Source organism: Tiliqua scincoides, chromosome 2 (assembly GCF_035046505.1).
Source record: "Tiliqua scincoides isolate rTilSci1 chromosome 2, rTilSci1.hap2, whole genome shotgun sequence".
NCBI classification, from domain to species: Eukaryota; Metazoa; Chordata; class Lepidosauria; order Squamata; family Scincidae; genus Tiliqua; species Tiliqua scincoides.
In genome coordinates this window covers 206169021-206186699 of record NC_089822.1, presented here as the reverse complement: position 1 = coordinate 206186699, position 17679 = coordinate 206169021, and the positions used below count along the sequence as shown (strand labels likewise).

Sequence of the window (17679 nt, the reverse complement as noted above, 5' to 3'; positions counted from 1 at the left end):
TCAACAAAGGAATCTGCTGCTGCTGCATGTTGCCTAATCTTGACCCTAAGTCTGCAGCCCAGAGCAACACTACCTTGTGTGACTACTATATATGCTTTTGGATTATATCCTTGATTAACTGCACTCTTTCCTGGTACATGAAATTCCTGGAGTGCTGAAATCTCTGTGTTGCTATAAAGTGCCAGAAGGCTGGATCGTTTAAGGACACTTTTGCTGATCATGCTTTCCTGGTGTAGGTGCAAACTGCGTCAGCAAATTCGAGGAAAACTGTTGTTATCACTGCTGCCAGCAGCACATTGCTTTTGTGAAAATCAAGAGAGCAGAACAGCTGAAAGTACTTGGGTAATGGAATCCTGTCTTTTCAAGTTTATGTGTGCTCTTGGACCTTCCTGCAGCAGCTGTATGACTATTTCCCAGGTAAGACTTTTCCCACTGAAGTCAAAGTTGCCTTAACTATAATCAGGTCAGGGCAAGGTAATGTTGCTTATTAGAGGAGTCAGCAACATACTTCCTAGTCCTCCAGAAACCATTTTCTTAGAACAGTAAATGTTCCACCCTATTATTGTCCTCATTCCTCCCTATAATGCAAGGAAATTCTGCTTTGATCATAGTTTCTAACAAAGTCAACCATATTCTTAAAAAAAAGACATGTGTCCCCTTTCAGTTCCAGAAGAGCAACTTCTCCCCTGACTTACAGAAAGTTCACCTGCTTGAAAAGTTGTCCTACTTCAGAGATCTTAGAGGAATGCAAGCTCGCCCTTTTTGGCTTACAATGTCTAATGCAGTGATTTTCAGCCTTTTCATCTCACAGCATACTGACAAGGGACTAAAATTGCCAAGGCACACCATCAGTTTTTTGACAATTGACAAGGCACACCATACTGTTGGTGGGGTGCTCACATCCCTCAATGGCCCAACTAATAAATGACTCTTCCCCAAACTCTCGCGGCATACCTGTGGATCTGTCGTGGCACACCAATATGCCACAGCTCAGTGGTTGAAAATGGCCGGTCTAATGTATTACCAGTCAGTTTGTGAACCACTATTTCTGATCTGAACTACAAATCCTTTTTCGCTGATAGGTCACTAGGTTTCTCTGCTGCATAACATCAACAATGTCAGCTAAATGGGATGATGAAGGTCCCTGAGGAAGTATACAAGCATTTCCTTTCAGACCAAGAACCTGAGGAAATAGATGTGTGTTTTAAAGTGATCTCTTTTAGGCTCTCTTTTTGGTGACCCACTTAGACCTCTGTGCTGCTGCAATTTCTACTTTATGGACATAGTGGAAAGATCTGAACGGTCCTCAGAACTTAGTTTTCCCTTCCTTTCTTCTACAGCCACTGATTGAGGAAGATGGACAAAGCAGCAGGTGTGTTAGGGCATGACAGAATGAGAGGATGCTGTCTAGTGCATACATTTATTGTGGATCTGAAGTGTTGTCTCATTTTCACATAGGAAACCAGTCTAACTGAAACTGCTTTCTCATGAAAAACCCCCAATATCATTGTGTTACTGTGTTACACCGTGTAAGAAACTTCAAAATGACTTTTTTACTAACCTAATAACTTTGAATATTTTCATTTTGGGACAATTTCTGTTAAACACACCCCACACAAAAATGGTGTGATGAAGTCATTCCACAAGAGTGGGTTACACAAGAGACTGATGTGTTTATATGAAAGAGGGGGGGCAAGGATTGGTAGTTGATACATGGCAATAAATAACTGGGGGGAGGAGGGAAATGATGCACATTGAGGAAAGTGGTATGAAAAGGAGAGTGGGTTGCTGGCATGAATGGGGACAGGCTGTACTGATCTTGGACTGCATCGTGCCTTCATACTAATGTTGTCATATAAAACCAGATGTTGTTGAGAGAGTGAAATCTTACTAAGGTTTCTTAATTCCATTTCAAAGTTTTGTGCTGAGATTTTGTGAGTGGTTACTCTATACAGACAAAACCCTGCATTACTCCTATATCCCAGAGATTCCTATTAATTCCTTTTTATCATTACTACTTGCCATTAGTGAGACCACAGCCCAGGGTAAATGTCTTTTGGGACTCATTCCCCCCACCTCATTCTTAGGGAGAGTGAATTCTGGAATGCATAACAATCTGGCTGGGGGGATTGTTTCGCTCCCTAAACATGGCTGGGACCGAGTAACCTATGGATGTAAGACCCTAACTGAGCAAACACCCAGTTTAATACCTATCTTTTCGCTCATGTTAGTGTGAATGTATCCAATTACCCACCACCAATGTTTTTGTTTTTTTTTGTAAAAAAAACCCTCAGGGATTTTTTTACCCAACTGCTCCATTTTGCTACCTTTTCATGTGTTTGCAACATGCTAATTGTTTCTACAGCAACCAATTCTAGTGCCACAAACACATTTATGGTGGGGAATAACTGGGAGAGACAGATGGGTTTTCTTCCAGGCTCCTGCAGCCTCTGCTGGTCTCTGACCCACTTTCCAGTTGCTTGTTTTTCAGAACAGAAGGTGTCAACATCCACAGGTGCGCAGGCGAACAGGGCTCTCTGATGGTAAAGGCAGACTGTCACCCTGAGGTAAAGAAATCTGCCATGACACCCGCTATGCTAATATTACCTCAAAAATACAAATGATTGCAGCAAATGACTAAAGGTTACTCCTGTGCTTACGGACAAAGCCCTTGTGGGTTTTGTTTCATCACAATAAAAGGTTTTGATTTCAGCTTTAAATAGAACCAAAAACTGTGTGCTAGTATTTATTGAGTGTTCCTTATTTATTGAGTTAGCAGTTCTAGCATTTTAAAAAATCTTTTGCTTTAGAGAAGAATTAAGGTGCTTATACATCTGCTCATGTATTAAAAAGCCTGGGAACTGTAACATAGGATGCCTACCCTAAGTTTTCCAGTAAACACCACCCTGCCCTGCTCTGTCTCTGCGTAGAAGATGGAGGAGAGTTCTCTTTTGTGTGTCATGGGCACCTGCTATGGCTCCCCCCTTCCACTGCCCGTTAAGCAACCCCATAGTTTACTCACCACTTGGAGGAGGGGGGAACAGCAACAGCAGCCCTTCCCCCTTTGGGCCAAGCACCATTTTAAAATTACTGGATGCTCCACCTCAACACGTGATGCAAGCAGGTGCTACAATGTGCTACCTGCCTGTCGCAATATTCCACATCCAAGCAGGCCACGCAACAATGCAAGCAGATGGGATGTGGGTGCCTTGAGACTAAGTTGTGCACAAGCACAATCTATGAGATGGTAGAACATGTAAAACATGGGAACATTGGGAGCTGAGCACCTAAAGCAATGTCATATGTATGTGCGTGTGCTGATTATTTAATATTGTTGGGCAGATCTGGGAGGTCTTGAACTTTCTGGAAATTGTATTTGAAAATTAGTTTCCATATTTTTCCCTAGTCCACTTCCCTCCTTTCCTCTCTCTTAGATTGGGAGCCTTTGGGATGTCCATTTTTTTCACTGTGTGAAATGCCATGTGCACAGATGATGCTACATAAATGAATAATTGTATGCCATGGAACAAAGCATGCCTGTGGAGTCGAGGACCCACAGCTTCTCTGGATTTCTCAGTCGTTCTGCTGTCAGTGTTGTTTTTTTCCAAAGGGAAGAGGCTATTTCTGCTAAATCTAGCCTATACAGAAAAGGATTGCATAACCCTCCAGGACTGTACCATTTCAAAGGGTAATCCAGATGAGAATGTTCTTCCACATCAGAAACTCTCTGAACCTGGAAAGCTTGTGACTGGGGGAAAGAATTCTGGACTTTGAATTCTCCAATGTTCCTGGCTTTTTTTTTTAGCAAAACAAAAAGGTTGCTTTGTTTTCCCTTGATTTAGAGGAGCCCTCTAGTTCCGTTTCCTGTATCACACCAGATGCCTCTGGGAGCACACAGAGGCCTGTTAGCTTTCTACCTGTTGTCCTGTTACCACTTCTTGCATCTGGCACTCAGAAACAAGCTACCTCTAAAATGTAGAGGCTGCGTACAGTCATCACGACTGTAACTTGTGATGAACCTTTTCTCCATATATCTGTCCAATTCCCTTTTAAAGGCCAGGTGCCATCACGGCAGCCTCTGGCAAGGCATTCCACAGGTTCACCTGACACAATAATGTTTTCAGCACACAGCAGGAGAGAGGCATCTCCTAAATCAGAATGCCAACTGAAATTCCCTTGCTCTCCTTTGTTCACATTTGCTAGATCTATGGCCCTTTCTAGACAGAATTACTACAGTAATAGCCAGGCTAGAGTACTGTAATACAGTGGTTTTCAAACTTTTTAGAGGCCCTAGAGGCTGCTGCCTGATTTATAAACCCCAAAGGGTGTGGTTATAATGGTGATTGGACAGTAGTGCTCCCCTCAAGTAGCAGCTTCTTTAACCCTTGAAATCTGCCCTGTCAGTTTCATGAACCACCAAAAATTGGGTCACAGCCTACTGATAGGTCCCAGACCCACTGCTGTAAAAACTGCTGCTGTAATAGATTATATGTGGGGCTGCCTTTGATTATTTGGCAACTTCAGCTGGTTCAGAATAAGTTAGTTAGACTGTTAATGGGGATGTGCTGGTTAGAATCTGTCTTGCCAGTACCAAAAGATCTACATTGGCTACTAATTTGTTCCAGGCACAACTCTGAGTGGTTTTGCTTTTTTAAGCTCCAAAGGCCTAGCTTGGAATTTAGGAAGGATCACATTCTTCTATGTTATCCATCCCTTGGTAATTTCTTAGCTGCATTTCTGCAATGTGTTTGACATGGGGTTACCCTCACAAAACATTCAGAAACTGCAACTGGTGCAAAAAGCTGCAGTGAGCTTGCTGCCAGGGACTTTGCCATTGGCAGATACAACTGCAACTGTGTGTGAAATGCATGGCTTCTCATCTGCTTCAAGGTTCAATTGGTGCTAGTTATCACCTTTAAAGTTCTGTATGATCTGGGCCCTGAATATCTTAAGAATCACCTGAGCCAGCTGAGCCAACTATTAAAATAGTTTTGGGGGGTTAGATTTCACGCACCATTGTTGACTGACAGGGCTTTCTCTGTGGTGACTTCAAGGGTTTGGAACACCCTTCAGCAGGGAGTTAGGGGTATCTCCACCCAGCCAGTTTTTTTTTTTAAAAAGCCTTAGGCCTTTGGCGGTGGTTAATGTGGTGCTGTAGTTAAGTGGGTTTCTTTGACTTTACTGCCTAATTAGTTCAACCAATGGTTTTCAAACTCTCATGGAGAATTTGAGCCACTATAAGTACTTTCGGGGGCAGGGGGAGGCAGTGGGGGTGGGGGGAAGGCAGCGGTGTGATCCCCAGGATCACGCCGCTCAGGGGGCTGCAGGGGCTTGGGTGCACTTACCCAAGCCTCCTGCAGCCTCCAGGGGGTGCGGGGAGCCTGGTGCGATCTTTAGCAGGCTCCCCGCAGCAGTGAAAGTGAAAGTGGAGCGCTCGCACTCCATTTCGGCTTTAGCGGAGCGCGATCGCTCCACTTTCACTTTTGCTGCTGCAGGGAGCCCTGCTGAAGATTGCACCGGGCTCCCCGCACCCCCGGGAGGCTGCAGGAGGCTTGGGTAAGTGCACCCAAGCCCCTGCAGCCCCCTGAGCAGCACAATCCTGGGGATCATGCCGCTGCCCCCTCCCTGCCTCAAGGCTGCCCCCACCCCTTAAGGGGGCAGAGGCCAGGGCCCACAGGCTGGGGCGTCGCGACACCCCAGTTTGAAAAGCCCTGAGTTAGACAGTTGGTTTTCTGTTCTATTGCATTCTTAATTTTTATGTTACCTGCCTTGAGACCTTTGGATGAAAGGTGGATAAAATGGATGGATAAATAGATAAATATGAACTTGCCTAGTCTTTAACACCAGCAGTTACCCAATCTTGTCTGATCTCGGAAGCTAAGCAGGGTCAGGTCCGGTTAGTACTTGGATGGGAGACCGCTTGGGAATACAGGGTGCTGTAGGCTTATACCATAGTCTTTCGAGACTGAAGGTTGCCAACCAGAGGCCTTTTTTAGGTGCCTTTGTCTTTAGAAATCAGGTACATGGTAATCACTGAGTGGTGGTCCCTGTCTATGGAATGTCCTCCCAGAAAGATCAGGAGAGAGGCATCCCTGGCTGTCCTTTCACCACCAGGTTAAGCAAGATCTTTTTATTCTCCAAGCCTTTTAATGGAATTTTAGCTGAGTTCTGCTTTTCACTCTGTTTTGTTGACTGTTGCTCCTGCTCAGCCTATTTTACTATCTTGTTTTTAAAAACACTTATAGTACTTACTGTGTTTTAATATGTGAACTTGGCATAGATTACTTAAAATAAAATGTAACAGAGAGAATGATGAAGGCAATGTATCCCTTTGCTCCACAAACATAGCAGAGGCCTTCACCAGAAGACATGTTCCTAGAAGAAGAAAGTTTCCAACATGGAGAACAGTTTCTCTAGAATGTCTACTCTGGGAGTTTCTACAAGAAACATTATCTATACAAACTACCAGCCTTGCTCCAGACATTACGGTCAATGACTTGCAGAGACTCAGCAGAGCCAGTGATAATTCTGAAACCATCTGGCAAAGCATTTGGAAATTTTTACAAGCCATTTATGGGCAGTGTGGGAGAACAGATATTAAAAGGTTGTTTTTGCTGACTAATTTATTGACAGATTCCAGCTAAATGTGATAATGCAGTATTTTTTTTAAAAAGGCAAACAAAACAAAACCTTCTGCTCTTATCTAGATAATACTGTTAAATGCCAAAACACACTCCACCATATGTCATTAACTATTTCATCATGCCCCTTTCTCTGCTGCTCATGGGCCAATGTAGCATGAACTTGGGCCTAGTATTTCTTCTGATTTCATTCACCTTATCATTAGACTGGGCATTTTCTCCATTCTGAAAATAAAAGATCTCCCACTTAGCTTCTCAAAAGCAGCAAGGTATGTTCTTTTGTTATTTGGGGGACGGTACGGGACGGGATCAGGACAGACGGACACATCACATATAGAATCAAAATGACCTTGCTGTCTTGAAGAATATGCAGCTGAGTCTGAAAGATGGTTCTTAGTTTAGCTGGGGTAAAACTCATATGAAAAAGGGAAGCCTCCCAGGTCTCTGGGGTTATAACATGTGTTGACATAAAGCTTACAAATCCTTGAGATGCAATTTGATGAAACACAAATGAGAGAATACTCTCATAACGTTTACAAAAAAGGTTTGTAGTATTAAAAGGAAACTCAGCTCTTGGCAGCTGTAACAGACATAGATCATGTGAATATTACTAGAACTTTATGAAATATAAAAATGGATGTTCTACTCTCCCTAAGAAATAAACTAATTTGATCAAGAAATTGAGAAAACTAATCATTATGGGGTCTTTTACAATGCAGAATCAGAAACAGCACAGCAATAAAACATGCCTGCAGGAATGTAAAAGCCTTAACAGTCTGTGGGACCCAATGGTCTTGGAGATACAGGCCTGAAAAGTCCACCAAAAAGCACTCATTTGGAGAAGAAGAGTCAGAGAGAGTAGTGAAGGTGCGACATTTAAGACTGACATGGTCCCCAAAGACTTCACTGTATTAGAAGTTTATGAGAGAACAGTCAATGGATAGGATGAGAATGTGTCAGAGTGCATTTAAGAATGTTTATGTATTCAATGTATCCTACAGAGAAAAACTCCAGCATATTTTGGAAGTTTTCTATGGAATCACTGTAGGTGTAAAGTACAAACATATCCCTGGAAAGTCTCATAAAGTTTCAGGGGATTTGTATGTTCTGTGATTCTCTGAACCAATGGAACAAGAAGTGAGCATACATCTTTCCTAGAAGAAAAGATTTGGTTTGGAGGGCTTTTTAGAAATAAAAATAAAAGTCTGACATTTTTCAATTTCTGTACAAAGAAAAATGTCAAATGGGGATATGTTGAGGGAAGAGAAAGAGGCACTGGAAAGCTTGCCAGAATTCCTGGAAGTCAAAACAACTCTCCCAATTTAAAACAAGAGTGCCCTCTGGTGGTGGACCCCTTTCTGTTATTTACGCATAGTACACAGACACAAACAGCAGGCAGTACTGCAGTGCATCGAGAAAATTCCTAGAAATAAAATAAACACCTCAGTATAATTTAGCTCAGACATGCACATTTTAAAAGTGTCATTTGACTTTGTTTTCTCCTGTTAAATTTATCCAGCAGCCCAGGAAACGCGCTGAAGATATCTGAGAAGAGATATAAACTAGATGCTACATGAAAACCTGAACCCAAGCTGAGCCACAGGCTTTCAGCAAACTGTGAATTAGCTAGATGGTGTGAAAATATGAAAATGAGCTTGGCTGCTGCCCCTAGAGTGTTCAAAGTAAAAAAATATTGGACAAGAAGGGAGTTTAGAAGTCTAATTAGATTCTGCATCAAATGATCCCTCTACAATTAAACTCAAATTTTCCAGTTTTCTTAGCTTCTTGGTTGCAGGCCACAAACCATCCTATACTGACTTGATAGTTAGCATGCCATCTCACTGTGGAGCTCATGATTTCAGTTAACAGAAAGTGGACAACTGGAAGAAAGATGCCCCATGTAAGTTTAACAAGTACAGAGTTTGTTATCTCAACAAAACCACATTAAATAGTATGTTTACTTCTAAATGTCCTTGGAATGCCCCTAAACAGAACATATATTTTTCAAATTCTCCTTCTACCCCACTGCTCAGTAAATGGAGATCTCTACCCACCTTCCTCCCCAGCCATACATATAGAACCTGATTTGTGGCAGGCACTGAACAAAACATGGAGCCTCTCTGGTAATCTAGTAGCCAAGATTATTTTAGAGAAGTTTGTGGCAAACAGCCAGCTTTCACCAACTATTAATGAGAAACTTCTCTCACAACAGAAAACTGAGTCAAAGAATTACACTGGGGAGCAAGAACATGCTACGTGCTTCTTAGGCAGACTGAAAGTTAGAGATTAATTCTGAAATTACAATTTCTTTCATCATCTACAGTTAAAATGAAATTCCTGGAATAGTACACACAAGAAAAGTCCCCAGTTTTGAAACACAAAACACTGATTGCATTGACCATGAACCCTGGGTGGTTCAGCTTGGAGCTGGTCAATCATTCAACTTGCGCAACAAAATTATACATAAATACAATGTTAGCAGTTCCAGGAAGCCACATATTCATACAGCATTATCTCACTGGGTGCTGCCTGAACATTCAATCCTTTTCTATTCTTGTCCCAAGTATCTGTCTCTCAAGTTGACCTATGCATGTCCTGCTGGCCAGCTGACTTTAAATCCATGCAGTTGCTATGAGCATGGTTTGAGCAGGCTTTTCTCCATACCATTGCACAGGGGCATCAGAGCCAAGAACTGGAAGGACCTTGCCTCAGCAGGAGGCAAACAAAAATTCACCTAGTGGCATATGTTAGCATCTAGGTTAGTGGTTCCCAAACCTTTTAGCGCAGGGAACCACTTTTTAAAATGACACTCTATCAGGACCTACCTAACTTTACGAGACAAAAAAAAAGTTTCACTGTACCAGTCACTCAAGCCTCTGTTTTTATCCTTTTTACTATGGTGGATGGATGGATCGCCTTCTGGAACATTTGTTGAGCTTCATGTTCATCTGATCAGGATCATTATGGTGACCTTGCATTCCCCTTAGCCTGAACTTTGAAAAGAGCAGAGGCATGTTTGCCTACTCATGAGTAAATGCACACATGTGACTCAGTTTCTCTTTCCCTAAGGCTCAATATATTTCCTTGTCAGCTTGGAGCCTTCCTTCTTGTTGGGGCTTGTGTTCATCAGATTGGCACCATTCTGGTGGCATTCTGTTCCACTCAACCTACTCTTTGAAGTGGACTGAGGCATAGTCTCACTCACACGTAAATACACACATGCTGATCTGTTTCCATAGGGCCCAATCCATTGTTCTTGTTAGCTATCATAAGAGAGTGATTGGGACAAACATTCAGTTGCATCCGGGATTGAATAAAAGGCAGATCACTACATTTTATTACTTTAAAAAATGGTTGGCAGCTCTTTATCAGTTGTCCATGTAAGTTTTTGAAGAAGATAAACTCAGTACGATAGATTTCTTTCACTTCCTCCTCATTCAAGCCATTCAAGCTCATTTAGGGAGACAAACGGAACCCAAATTTATCTATAAAAACTCCACATATCAGATCTATATGAAAATATACTTGGGCATTAACACAGCAACAGAAAAAGCAACTGATTTCTAATCATATTCTACCTGGAACTTGTAACTGCCCAAGTTAATAACAAACTCTGTGCTTATGTTTAGCAGAGAAAGTTCACACTTCTATGCATCAGGCAACAAAGATCACTCACTTCAAGGGGAGCTTGGGAAAAAGAAAGGGATTCTTTTTGGTGACCTCATAATGTGGTTCCCTCAGAACAGAGAAGTGTGGGTACGTGCAAAGCAAGGTCACACATTAAGAAGAGCTTAAATTTTTTGCTTCTGATGGACTTGCCTCTGTTTCTGGTCGAGGAATGAAGACTGGCGGTTTCATCTTGAGTGTAAGATCTAGGAAGTCCCACTCACCAAGAATATATTGAACAGGCATTCTGGAACAGGAGAGAGTTACACAGTGAACCTGGTCAGGACTCCAATTACATACAAGTTATAGTTATCACACTCAGTTTACCATCATCCTCCACATACAAATGCACTGGAAGTACCTTCTCCAAAGGGTGGAGTGGGAGGGAAAGACAAAACATTCAGTGCTGGCAGTTTCCAAATGTTCTTTGATGAAGAGTTAAAAGGTTTACTATGGCCATATCATATCGGATTATTCACAGCTCTGCCAACTTCTGAACTGGAGTTTCATATTTCATTTCACTCACTTCTCCATCACTAGAGAACAGTTGACATTCAGTCCATCCCAGATGCTCCAGAAAAGCAATTCCAACTTTCCCACAGAAATGGTCAAACACCAAGTAAAATGCAAACTGTTAAGCCTCTTAGGGTGCAATTTTAACTGCATCCTAGGTCGGTGCAAGTTCCTTGCGTCAGCCCAGGAGGGTCGCAAATGTGCCGTAAAGCACATTTGGCCTCTTTTGAGAGTTGGCTAGACCAGCGCAGAGATGCGTACTGGCCCAAGGAGGCTGCATCCAGCCTCTATGCTGACTTGGGAAGGGAGGGTTGTGTTGGCTGAGATCAGCTGATGCAGGGGTCTGGGGAGGACGGGGAGGAGGCAGAGAGGAGGCTGTAGGGAGGCGTTCCAGGTTGGGGGAGGGCAGGCAGAGGGCAGTCCTGGGTGTGGGCAGGCAGGGGCGGGAGGCGGGGCTGGGACCCGGCTGTTATGCCAGATCCCAACCCTGTTCCCTGAGCAGCACGGAGTGGCTTGAAGCCACTCTGCTCTCTTAAGACATATGTCATCTCCGGAAGTGATGCAAGTCTGAGGAGACCCATTGGGGCCATGGTGGCTTACCAAGGGGTAAGGGGAAGAGTTTCTCCTTGCCTCTGGTTGAGCCACTTCTGGTCCCAATCTGGCCAGGATACAGTGCAGGCCTCCTGGCCTGCCTGTTTCAGCACAAGGTAGGATTGCGCTGTTAAATGAAGGGCATAAGGCAATACTGTAATTTGTATAATATTGATCTTTCCTAACTATATTCACTGAATGCAAACATTTATAACTATGGGTAGATACTGCTTTCATCTGTAGCCCACACAAGCTATGATTAATAAGTAACCATCACCATCTAACTCAAGCGTTCCCTTTTTGTTACACTTCCTTTTTAGGTTCTGATTCAGAAACTGCTTATAGCTCTGGTGTATCAACATCAGCTTCTTTTCTTTAGTGAAAGATCTTTTTGTTTTTAATTTATGCAAAGACAGGAGGTACACGAGGACTCTGCCTTTCATCTCTCATACGTGCCAGTCCTGTCCAACAATCCAGCACTGATGCGGCCACAATGCAGTCCTGAGGTAAGGAAGCAAATGTTGCTCCCATTGCAGGATGTAGCGCATGCCCCAATGGCACAGCTGTATCAACACTGGAAAGTTGGATAGGAGTGGGCTAGTGTGTGTGTGTGTGTGTGTGTGTGTGTGTGTGTGTGTGTGTGTGGCAGGAGATGCACTACCAACAGCACCCCTATGTAGGAGTTTATTTCTCAGGTTTATGGTGCTGCAGGAAAGTCAGGCAGCTGTTATATTCTCTCTATCAGGCCTTTACTTTTGCCTTACCCAACAGGTCACATTTTGGAAACCAGGGGACCACTCACTCTTGGAAACCAGGGGATCACTCTCCCCCACTCTTGCTCATTCATGTGCATACTTAAGAGTCAAGGATCCACTGTGCCCAGTTTAAGATCCATTCATGGATTAAGAATCCAACAAGATTTCAGATTTTAGCTTTCAGACACATTCAGATGCAAGATGTGCAGATTACAGATCTTTGGCATTTTTACTATACACATGATTATCCCCTGATAGCTAAATCATTTCAACAAGACTTCAACGTCGCAAGACATTTTGATTAAAACACTACATATTTGAAATGCTCCGCAAACCTAATATATCAACTGGTATATCAACTGGTATAAGATGGGCCTATGGCCTGATCCAGTGGGGCTGTTCTTATGTTCTTATGTATATAAACTCAGGGTCCAATTGTACAGGCCCGTGACAGGACTCAGTGTTACAAATGTGCCATTTCGCCACCGCTGCAGCCCTGAGCACTGGGAAGTACAGGATTAGGCTGTCCAGTGTCTTGTGTCTTTTTATTCTGCTCTCTTCTTTAACATTAAAAAAAATGATCAAGCTTAAAAGCTTGCACTTTCTTTAAATGGGAGAAGTTGTTGTATTAAAAGAAATCCCTCTGCTAACTCTATAACGCATTTTCTGCACCTATCCAGGACCAAATTCGTACCTAAGCCCATCAGATGGTCCAAAAGCAACTGGTCAATCAGGGTGACTACTTGGTTTTCAGCGCCCTGAACAACAGCCTGACCAGTTCTACCTCCTGCACATTACTCTGTTTTACATTACAAAGTTAAGATCTAGAATGAGACATTTGTTCTGAAGGTCTAACTTACTCTTCCATGTATGAGTCAGAGCAGATAGCATGAGTAGATAGCCATCTACTCATTTGAACAGAGATTTTAAAATTCATATTTTAAACACTGCATTTTATTTTATATAGCATTGTAATGGTTTAATATTCTTTTTTGCTTTTGTGTAGTTCTACATTTTTGTTTTTTATTATTTTAATTGGATTGTTTTCATTTCTATTTTTAAGTTCTCATAAACTGCCCTCTAAATAGTTTCTCTCAAAATGTGTTCTATATTTAGTGTTATTAATATCATTAGTTTTTTTCTGACAGATTGTTGGAAGAGTTGGACAGCAATCTGTAAATACATTTAAAAGATGGCTGTCTACAAAGTTTTATTATGGAAAGAAAGAGTAACAGCATTATCCACAAGCTCTGGGACCCTCTACATATTTCCCATTTCCAAAATTGTCTTGCTATAAAATTTGATGACAAAAGCATAGCCATTAATCCAGATTAAGAGGTTGTGCTGGTTCAGAGTGTGTGACTCAGACTCACACATTAGTATGATGAAATCATATATCTTCAAAGCAATGATGTTTGAATTGTGCAACTGCAACCTCAGAGTTTGTGATAGAGAAGTTCAGTGCCCCAATGGAAGCCCGGACCAAGTTCCCTTGGTTTATAAGCTTTTAGCAGCCACAAACCTACATTTTCAAACCCTTCTTAACCGGTGTGAGGATTAGATAGCTCGTGCTTATATGGCTGTGTTTTTGGCTGGAGCTGAAGTAAAATAAACCAGCCAACAGATTCCAAAAATTCCAGTATTTTGCCAGTGTCCATGAGGTCAAGAACATGGGATATTAACAGACATTTCGCTTGTATTTTGCGTGTGTTTTAAAGCAAAAAAACAACAACAAAACAGAGCTACAATATACATATTTGTTCTGACCAAAGGATTCATCAGTACTCAGATTCCCATAAAGCGACAACCAAAGTGAAAGCAAGTAATTAAGCTCAAGCATCCAAGATAAACCAGTTCCACTACCCTATCTTAGCCATATTTTTCAGAATCCTAATTGTTTCAAGACTACAAATAGTTAATTAAAGAACGGTTGTGCCTTTTAATTTAAAACTCATACAAATTTGATGACAATCTAGGACTCCTTCATTACTTATTATTTCATTTTTCATGCCTTTCATTACTAATTAAACTTCTAATTTGAGTTGTAAGAAACCTATGGCACTGAATGATCTAGCCACTGTACATAAATGTTTCAATATTCAAAAGATTACCCTTCTCCATCTCTCAGGGTTCATGCTTTGCTGGAAATGCCTCAATTATTTAAAACCATTTAATTGCTGAATGGCGTTCTTGTAAGTCTAATGGTTCTGCTTGTCATTTGCACCTCTCTGCCGGCTAAGTTCTCATCCAGACTCTATGGATTTCAAAGGATTTCAAAGTTCATAATTTATTGAAGGGCTAAATGGAAGGTCATACTGTTATATTACAGAATGGTAGATATGGCTCAGGAGCTCTCTCCAGCAATAGCACTTACTGGGTTGAGTAATTTGGTCTTGCATTTTTTATTATTAGATATGTATGTAACAGGTGCACCCTCTAAAAGAAAAATTAGGATTAATTCCCCTTAAAGGAAACCATAAATTAAGTATACTTCTCCTCCTTCAGTACTTTTTAAAACACTGGCCTCAATCTCTGACTTCAGTTATAAATTATTTTAGCCACAGGCATCCTAGTACAAACTACTGCTCTAAACCAAACTCACAGTTCTCCTGTTTTTATACAAAGTACTGAAAAAAGTGAAACCTATCAGTTCAAGTGCCCACCTTTGTAGCCGCTTTTCACAGAGTTGCTGGACTTGTTCCTGTTGCTTTGCTGAGAGGGGAGTAGAGCTGCTAATGGCACTCAGGCTCTGGAACTGAAAAGGAAACCAATTTAAGCACTTACAGTATATTCCTAAATGTTATTAGCCCACAAGCAAAACTTTCTTCTGAGTCTGCTTACCTACACGTATCTGTTAGTTGTAGGAACATAAAGAAAGTCATGAGAGACTGGACCAAAGACCCATCTAGGCCAGCATTCTGCTTCCTGCAACAGCCAATCAAATGCTTCTGGCAAGTAATTGCCAGAAGAAGGGCATGGAGACAATAACTCTCTCCTCCTGCTGCCCCACAGCAATTGGCACTCAGATATATACTGCCTTTGAATGTGGAGGTTTGGTTTAGTCATCATGTCCAGTTAGCATGTCCATTACCAGTCAAGGTAGTGAATTTCATCAGTTATATATTGTGTGATGAAATACTTCTGCTTTTTGGTTCTCAGTCTATGAGTAATCAATCAGATTGGATGACCCCAAGTTCTAGTACTATAGGAGTGCAGGAAACATTTATCTGAGACACATGAACACCTTGAAAGGAAAACCTCCTAATTCTTCCCATTAACAAAATTGTTTAAAATTTTCCTGCTTAATGATGTCACTTCCAGTCATGACATCACTTCTGGTGGATCTTGACAGGTTCTCATTCTAAAAAGTGGGTCCTGGTGCTAAAAGTGCGAGAACCACTCACTGCCTTTTAGTATTTCACAGCCAAAATTCTGGGTTTCCCAAAAGTAAGGCAAATTTGGGCACTACATAGTTTCAAGGCTAAATGGCATGGTGCTGAGCATTAAAATGAATTTTAATTTACTGGAATGATAAGCTGCAGTTTATGGCAAACAATTGACAGTTTTCATCCAGTGGATACAGCAATCTAGTAAGCGTCTGCAAATGGAATAAAATATACTTAGATGCTACTGAGAAACAGCCAACATCTTTGAAGACTCTTTTAGGCTGCAATCCTATACACATTTAGTTTGGAGCAAGTCCCACCGCACTCAGTTACACTTATTGCACACAGCTGTGTACAAGTCAATCTTGTAGTTAAGTCAAGGGCAAGTCTGGAACCAAAAATCCACACATTTCCTATGACCTGCAGGTAAGTCAAGTTTGGGGGAGGTTATTGCCTCCATGGAGTTACTTGATGCTGCTGCAATGGAACGGAACATTTTGTTCTGTTCCATTCCATACAGGCTTTGCTTTTTTCCTTCCTTCCAACTACCCAGGTTGGTGTTGCTGTAACCAAACTGGATGCTGCTGCAATGGAATGGAATGTTCCATTCCATACAGGCTTCCCTCCCTCAACCGACACAGGCTGGTGTTGCTGCAAACGCACTCTGGGCAGCTCAAAAAACAAAGGTGGATGGGGGTGTAATGGCTCTCTCTCTCTCTCTCTCTCCTCTAAGAGCAAGTTCATGACCAGATTTTCCATATATTCTCATATATAAGTTGACCCAGGTTTTTAGGAACAATTTTAAGTCCTAAATTTCTCAACTTATTCACAAATATATGGTACTTCTGAATGGACATGCATAGTATTGAGCTGTTAGTTTCTTAAAGACGTACTCATGACAACCTCTCAAAAAAGCCCTTGTATATATATTTTCCTCTCTAGAGAGATCTGTGATGGAGCTAAGAGCACAAAAGTGGTGGCTTGAGATAAAGGTATGAAACAGGTCTCAGACATTCATTTTAGCTCTCTGTATAAACTGCCATGATTTCACACACATTACTTAACTGTTTTTGCTCCCAGGACATGGGAAACAATATATTGGGACGATGCTTGTGCTTCAGGGATCTCATTCTTCTCAAACACATCTGTCCAGTAGTTGACCAGCTCAGAGGCTGTAACCAGACCCGTCTTATAGTAAGAACAGTTGCGTAGCAGCCTGTGGCAAGGACTTTGGATGGAGTCTCTGGCAGGATGCATTCCAAAAGGTCCATGGTGAGGAAATAAATACAAAAGTTTCCTGTACAAAAGGCTGGTAAGAACCTTCATGCCTCCAGAAGATTACAACATCAATGATAAGAGCAGATTCTTCTCTGGTTCATCATGGTATACTAAAAACCTCTATCAAGAGTGCTGGTTGAAAATCACTGCAGAACACTCAAACCTCATAATTGCTCATATAGCAGACTGTCAGCAGAAGACTTCAGATGCCCCTTGTCTTTGCTCAGCACTCAGGCAATTCACTCATCCTACAGAAACCTAGAAAGAGTCAAAGGCAATCCTCTCAGATGTGAAAAAATCTCACTTCCAACACAGGTTAGAATGAAAGAGAAGAAAAATTTCATTATAAACACTGCCTATAGAGAACATAGAACACGTTTCCCTTCCTACAACTGTACTTCCAAGAATATTTACAAGCAAGTTAAGCATAATTGAAACTACCCAGACTTGTTTCCTCACAACATTCCAGGCAACAACTCATTTTCTGTGTTAATTCAACACAGTCTGTATTTACATCGTCATGTTCATCATAAATGTGACACAAGGTCACATGTAGTCACAGTAGCTTCCCAACACACTCTGCAAAAAAAACACACAAAAAAACACCCACATAATGTGGATGATTGCTGATTATTTGCATCAGGATTTCTCAGACTGTGTGTTGCAACCTGATTGTTGGTGAATCACAAAGGTTGTGAAACTGACAAGCTGATAGCAGACTAGGAAGTGCATTGAGCCCTGTGGAAAGAGAAACTGAGCCACACCACACATTTACCAACAAGGAGACCGCCACGCCTGCCCATTGCAAAGGGCAGGCTGAGAGGAATCCAATGCCACCAGAATGGTCCC

The 17679-nt window shown here is 41.8% G+C and overlaps 1 protein-coding gene across 2 annotated transcripts in view; it reads right to left on the bottom strand.

The window, feature by feature from the left end:
• HEMK1 (HemK methyltransferase family member 1) overlaps positions 1-17679 on the bottom strand; it is a 48609-nt gene that overhangs the window by 25455 nt on the left and 5475 nt on the right. For both annotated transcript variants that reach the window (XM_066615118.1, XM_066615117.1), the window contains exons 2-4: positions 16618-17088; positions 14830-14921; positions 10461-10554 (exon numbers count right to left, since the gene is read on the bottom strand). In XM_066615118.1, coding sequence (XP_066471215.1) covers positions 10461-10554; positions 14830-14921; positions 16618-16878 — 447 coding nt within the window. In that variant the 5' untranslated portion in view covers positions 16879-17088. The remainder of the gene's footprint in view (positions 1-10460; positions 10555-14829; positions 14922-16617; positions 17089-17679) is intronic.